The sequence below is a fragment of the Leptodactylus fuscus genome, chromosome 10, assembly GCF_031893055.1.
Source record: "Leptodactylus fuscus isolate aLepFus1 chromosome 10, aLepFus1.hap2, whole genome shotgun sequence".
NCBI lineage: Eukaryota > Metazoa > Chordata > Amphibia > Anura > Leptodactylidae > Leptodactylus > Leptodactylus fuscus.
Window position 1 is genome coordinate 11413979 of NC_134274.1, and position 7144 is coordinate 11421122.

Here is a 7144-nt window from a genome sequence, read left to right on the forward strand (position 1 = left end):
AGTTTCTGTATTTCCTGCTCAGATTCTGTTGTCTGGCTTCAGTGAGGCCTGGCGTCCAGTGACAGGTAAGGCCATCTCCTAATGCAGGGGGGTCATACATCACTGGGGAGGGATCTATTATATAGAATACGGCTCTGCCCACAGCTTTGTATAGCCAGTGCGCTGTATACGAGATTCACACTGTTTGTTTTCACTCCGATTCTTTCAGAACAATCATTCCTTAGCACTCCTTGTGTCTCAGACATTTTCCACTTTCTATTGACTTGTGCTGAAAGCGGAAGCGGCGACATCTCACCCACAAACCAAACCTTGTATACAATGACAGCTAGAAAAAGAGTCTCGTGAGTTATGATGAAGTCCAGGCAGGTGTTACAAACATTCAGGTGTGCTCTGTAATCACACAGCTGGGGGAGGGGAGGTAGCACTGCTCATCCAGAGCCTCCTGGTACATGACTAGAGAATGCATAGAGGAAGGAGAAGCAAAGGCTGCAGGCAACTAAGGAAAAATAAAGGCTCCATTCACACAGAGTCCATAGGGTACCATACTGCTTAACCACAATCAATAATTGTGTGTGCACAGAATAATGCATTGCATGAAGTTGTATATGGTGGAATCACTATGTACATACATTACATTACTTATCCAGTATTATACTCCAGAGCTGCGCTCACTATTCTGCTGGTACAGTCACTGTGTACATACATTACATTACTTATCCTGTATTATACTCCAGAGCTGCGCTCACTATTCTGCTGGTACAGTCACTGTGTACATACATTACATTACTTATCCTGTATTATACTCCAGAGCTGCGCTCACTATTCTGCTGGTGCAGTCACTGTGTACATACATTACATTACTAATCCTGTATTATACTCCAGAGCTGTGCTCACTATTCTGCTGGTACAGTCACTGTGTACATACATTACATTACTTATCCTGCACTGATCCTGAGTTACATCCTGTATTATACTCCAGAGCTGCACTCACTATTCTGCAGTCACTGTGTACATACGTTACATTACTTGTCCTGTACTGATCCCGATTTCACTTCTAGTATTATACACGATTTACTCTCTGTCACTGCAAACAGTCAGCAAGCTTGTTGTCAGACAAACCCCTAACAATTGAGCTGCTGTAATGAAGTGAATGACAATTTCTTGACTGTATAAAGCCTGATGTAAAGCTACACTACATAATAGAAGTGAGTAAACAAGGAATGCTGTAGGATTTCAGCTCTGAAGCCTGCAGAGTTGCCACTGATGCTCCAGGCTCAGTACAAGTAACACAATATATTTACAATGTGTCTGTAGATTCTCTCTCTATGTAGAGGGGGCTCAGAGGTGGACATTTGCTTTTAACCACCCCTCGATTTAGCTCAGTGTGAACAGGTTATTTGGACAAGAGCGCTCAATCGCAATGTTCTGCAGGGTTAGACACATTCATTGGGGCTGAGACCACCCAGGTTTCGCTCTCTGTTCCTGTGAATGCAGGAATAACAGAGTGATGGGCGCCCACTGTGCGCAGAGCTGTCAGGCCTCGGAGCTGCCACTTCCATCCACTTAGGGAGTGACAGATGAATACAAGTCCTGGCTCGGCGACCTCCACCTGGCACTATTGAGGCTGGAGCCCGGCTCAAAGATTTTGACACTGATCCACTTAGGGGTGAAATATAGCGGCCATGTACGAGTCATTGGGCTGAGGCTGCAGGGTCCAGACACCTAGTGCATAGGTATACAGTATATACCTACACACTTGTATACCTCCCAGAGAGGGGGGTCTCTACCTATTCTCTTTAAGCCTGACACACATTGTGGAAATGCAGCTTTTTTTGCTGCAGATTTTGCTATGTTTTTTTTAGTTTCCTCAATGTGAGGCCTCAACGTGAAGAAGTTTTCCAGGATTAATAATTGATGACTTATCCATCAACTGGAGATGAATGAGGAGCCAATATCCAAGAAGAATGTGAAGAGGTCACAGCATTCAAGCGCAGCCTGTACATTACTTACCAAACACAGCACCATACATTATATAGTGGCTGTGTTTGGTATTGCAGCTCAGCCCCATTCCATTGAATGGGACTGACCTATGATCTGATAATGTGACTGATGAAAATGGCGTCAAATGGCTTTGGGAAGTGGAAGCAGCACTCAGGAAGCGTTGCTGTTGCTTTAAGTAGCTGATCTGTGGGGGTCTCAGTGTCAGACCCCTGATGATCTTCAGTTGATGACCTGTCCTAAGGATAGTTCATCATTTACTATGTCAGAGAAAACACCTTTTGGCCGGGACCCTATAGGACTCTGCGGGAACATTTGCAGCATTTTACAGTAAACTACTACTGCTGCTGCATGTTGCATCCAGAGCTGTATATTGTGCTGGTCAGTGAGGGTGCAAATGTCAGACCCTACTAATATGATATTGATGATTTATCCTAAGGCTCTCCGTATCCAGTGTTGGACAACGCCTTTACAATCAGTGCATTACCATAGATCTGTAGATATGCCATAAACTAGGTGCAGGACCTATAGATATGCCATAAACTAGGCAGAACTTATAGATATGTCATAAACTAGGCAGAACTTATAGATATGTCATAAACTAGGCAGGACCTATAGATATGCTATAAACTAGGTGCAGGACCTATAGATATGCCATAAACTAGGCAGAACTTATAGATATGTCATAAACTAGGCAGAACTTATAGATATGTCATAAACTAGGCAGGACCTATAGATATGCTATAAACTAGGTGCAGGACCTATAGATATGCCATAAACTAGGCAGAACTTATAGATATGTCATAAACTAGGCAGGACCTATAGATATGCTATAAACTAGGTGCAGGACCTATAGATATGCCATAAACTAGGCAGAACTTATAGATATGTCATAAACTAGGCAGGACCTATAGATATGCTATAAACTAGGTGCAGGACCTATAGATATGCCATAAACTAGGCAGAACTTATAGATATGTCATAAACTAGGCAGGACCTATAGATATGCTATAAACTAGGTGCAGGACCTATAGATATGCCATAAACTAGGCAGGACTTATAGATATGTCATAAACTAGGCAGGACCTATAGATATGCTATAAACTAGGTGCAGGACCTATAGATATGTCATAAACTAGGTGCAGGACCTATAGATATGTCATAAACTAGGTGCAGGACCTATAGATATGCTATAAACTAGGTGCAGGACCTATAGATATGCTATAAACTAGGTGCAGGACCTATAGATATGCTATAAACTAGGTGCAGGACTTATAGATATGTCATAAAGTAGGTGCAGGACCTATAGATATGTCATAAACTAGGTGCAGGACCTATAGATATGCCATAAACTAGGCAGGACCTATAGATATGTCATAAACTAGGTGCAGGCTATAGATATGTCATAAACTAGGTGCAGGACCTATAAATATATGTCATAAAGTAGGTTTAGGATCTATAGATATGCAATAAACTAGGTGCAGGACCTATAGATATGCCATAAAGTAGGTGCAGGATCTGTAGATATGCCATAAAGTAGGTGCAGGACCTATAGATATGTCATAAACTAGGCAGGACCTATAGATATGCTATAAACTAGGTGCAGGACCTATAGATACGCTATAAACTAGGTGCAGGACTTATAGATATGTCATAAACTAGGTGCAGGACCTATAGATATGCCATAAACTAGGCAGGACCTATAGATATGTCATAAACTAGGTGCAGGCTATAGATATGTCATAAACTAGGTGCAGGACCTATAAATATATGTCATAAAGTAGGTTTAGGATCTATAGATATGCAATAAACTAGGTGCGGGACCTATAGATATGCCATAAAGTAGGTGCAGGATCTGTAGATATGCCATAAAGTAGGTGCAGGACCTATAGATATGTCATAAACTAGGCAGGACCTATAGATATGCCATACATTAGGTGCAGGACCTCTGGATATGCCATAAACTAGGTGCAGGACCTATAGATATGCCATACACTAGGCGCAGGACCTCTGGATATGCTATATGATATATGTGGGACCTGCGGATATGCCATAAGATAGGTTTAGGGGCTCATAGATATTTCCTCAGGTAGGTGCAGGTCCTATAGATATGTTCTACATGATATCCAGTAATGTAAGGGATGGTTGTCATTGTATGTGTAGAACTCTGTAAAGCCATATGCCATCCCGGAGGATGAGTAGCAGATGATAGGAGGAGGCCCCAGTGTAAGCCCTGCCTGCTGCTGCCTCCTTCAGGGCCTGGACCAGACTCTTCTTGCATTACATGACAGCTGCCTGCAGGGGGTTTCTGTGTCCTCCCAGCACAGGGGAGGGGGCTCTGTCTCTGCACAGCCTTCACCACTCACCCCCTGCAACAAGCGCATTGTGGATCGTACAAGCATCTGCTGCTGGATGGATGAATGCCCGACCATGTCGCACAGAAATGTCCACCCCACATCGTTCACAATCCGGGATATATTAAACATGGGCTGCACTGCCTGTAGGAAGGAGAAGAACTCAGAGGATCCGGGGCAGGGGGAGATCTCAGAGCCGACCCCGACCGATACACAGCACTGCTGCCCGAATCAGACATCGCCCGACTTATCGGCGGCCGAGAACACCAGCGATAAGATGCAAGAACACAGCCCGGAGCAGAGCAGGCAGAGCCGGGAGGAATCGAGATGGTACAGCGACCTAGAGCCGCAGTCAGACGGTGCGTCTACCCAAATATCCGATAGGGAGAGAAGAATATATAGAACCAGTATAATGTAAAGAAACGGAAGAAAAACATCCGATATTGTTACAATGTATCAGTGTGTAGACACATCTGGATTACACAAATATCACTCAGCTACTGTACAGATATATAAGATAGAAGCTTCTATGTGATCCGGAACGGGAGATCAGATACAATCTAGTCAGTGACTAACCAGAGATCACCCACGTAGAGATATCAACCGATATAGTCGGATCTAAGTAAAAGAATGGAAGAAATAGAGCAAGGAAAGGAAGAAGCAAACGAATGTGGAAGGAGAAAGATAGATAGTAGATAGAGAGAGAGAGAGACAGATAGATAGATAGATAGATAGATAGATAGATAGATAGATAGGAGATAGATGAAACAAACTGTCTATTATATAGAATGTGTAGGTTTCATCACTTATGTAAATATTTAGATTCTTATTCTTTAGAGATAAATAGTAGACACAGATAGATAATATATATAAATGTAATTCGTAACATCTACGAATTATCTATTATCTATCTCATATCTATTAATTTATCGATCTGATATCTATCCATCGATCTATCTCTTCTCTCTATCACACCTATCTATTGAAACCAAATAATAATGATATATTTATTTCTTCTTTCTAATGTCGCTTCTAGATTGATATTACGATTTATCTGGATACATTTTATTTATCATTGCTAGAAAAATACCAATATAAGTATTTCATAGATAAATAGACATCTTTTATCTTTTCTAGCTATCTATTAATCTAGCTTTCTATTGCTATATCTACACCAAATAATATGTATAATCTTAGTATCCATGTAACAGATGATTCTTACAATTCCGCTTTTTTTTTTTTTACTACAATACTACTATATCTATATTTCGATGTATCTATCTGTCTGATATATAGGGGATTCTATGGGCTTGTTTGTAATGGATGGAAAATAGCAAAATATATATGACTTAGGGAAAGAAATAGAAAGATAGATGAAGAGATTGACAGATAGATAGCTAGATCTATGTATCGATCGAATTATCTATCTATCTATCTATCTATCTATCTATCTATCTATCTATCTATCTCCTATCTATCTAATCTATCTATCTATGTATTATCTATCTATCTATCTATCTATCTATCTATTATCTATCTATCTATCTATCTATCTATCTATCTATCTATCTATCTATCTGTCTAATTATCTATCTATCTAATTATCTATCTATCTATCTATCTCCTATCTATCTAATCTATCTATCTATCTATCTATCTATCTATCTATCTGTCTAATTATCTATCTATCTCCTATCTATCTATCTATCTATCTATCTATCTATCTATCTATCTATCTATCTATCACCACCTATGTTAGTTGTATCCTATAATAACCCCCTGTCCCCCTCCCCCATATAGGAGACTGCCCAGAGCTGTGTGTCGGTGACAAGCTGGAGTCAGGTAAGAAGAGGACCAGGGCTGCCTTCTCCCATGCCCAGGTGTATGAGCTGGAGAGGAGGTTCAGCCTGCAGAGATATCTGTCTGGGCCCGAGAGGGCAGACATGGCCGCAGCCCTGAAGCTCACAGAGACTCAGATCAAAATCTGGTTCCAGAACAGAAGATACAAGACCAAGAGGAAGCTAATGGCCAAGCAGCAGGCAGGGAGGCCCCAGGAGGGCCAGGCCAAGCAGGTGGCAGTCAGGGTGCTGGTGAAGGATGACCAGAGACAGCAGTGCCCAGAGGAGGTCATGTGCCCAGCTCTGCTGTCACTATACCAGGCCTACCAGTATTACCCCTTCATATACCGCCTGCCTGCCTGGGCCCCCCACATCTAATCCTGAGGAGGGGGCTAGGGAAGAGACACAACGAGTATCCCGGCCTGTGTGACCTGGAGGAGAGACAGTCACCCAGCTACTTAACCCTCTCACTACCTTGGAGGACTGGACCTGAAGCATTCCATGTATATATTGTGCTGCTGTGGAACTACAAGTCTCAGAAAGGTTCTACATTCCTGCTGAGTCAGAGTGATGGGGGTTTCTAAAAGAAATGGCTTAACCCTGTATGCTATATAGCATACCATATGGATAGATAGGTATGACACAATATCTTCTGCTGCTGCCTATGGCTTTCCAGCTGTTGCAGGACTACAAGTCCCAGGATAACCAGAAGTACAACCAGAGATCCACAGGGAGTTGTAGTTTATTGGCAGCAGGTGGAGGATCACAGGATGCAGATCTGTCCACCCCATAGCGGGAGATATATCTGTATCCATAGGTATATATGTAGATTTGCTGTGCTATATTTACTGGTGTCCATGTTACATCGAGAATCAGGGAGGTGCTCATGTTATATACTGGTGTATCCAATGTGTATACAGGGGTACTCATGTGTTATACTCGGGGGTCCATGTT

General features: G+C 42.1%; 1 protein-coding gene across 1 annotated transcript; it reads left to right on the forward strand.

The window, feature by feature from the left end:
* Window positions 1-4410: 4410 nt before the first annotated feature.
* Window positions 4411-6568, forward strand: LOC142183021 (homeobox protein zampogna-like). The gene is made up of 2 exons (XM_075257886.1): window positions 4411-4711; window positions 6153-6568. The coding sequence occupies exons 1-2, from the start codon at window positions 4411-4413 to the stop codon at window positions 6566-6568; spliced, it is 717 nt and encodes a 238-aa protein (XP_075113987.1).
* The last annotated feature ends 576 nt before the right edge of the window (window positions 6569-7144 follow it).

Coding starts and splice junctions, on each gene's coding strand:
- LOC142183021 (XM_075257886.1), top strand. CDS start 4,411: ATGGATGAATGCCCGACCATGTCGCACAGAAATGTCCACCCCACATCG. Junction 4,712..6,152: donor CCTAGAGCCGCAGTCAGACG/GTGCGTCTACCC, acceptor TCCCCCATATAG/GAGACTGCCCAGAGCTGTGT.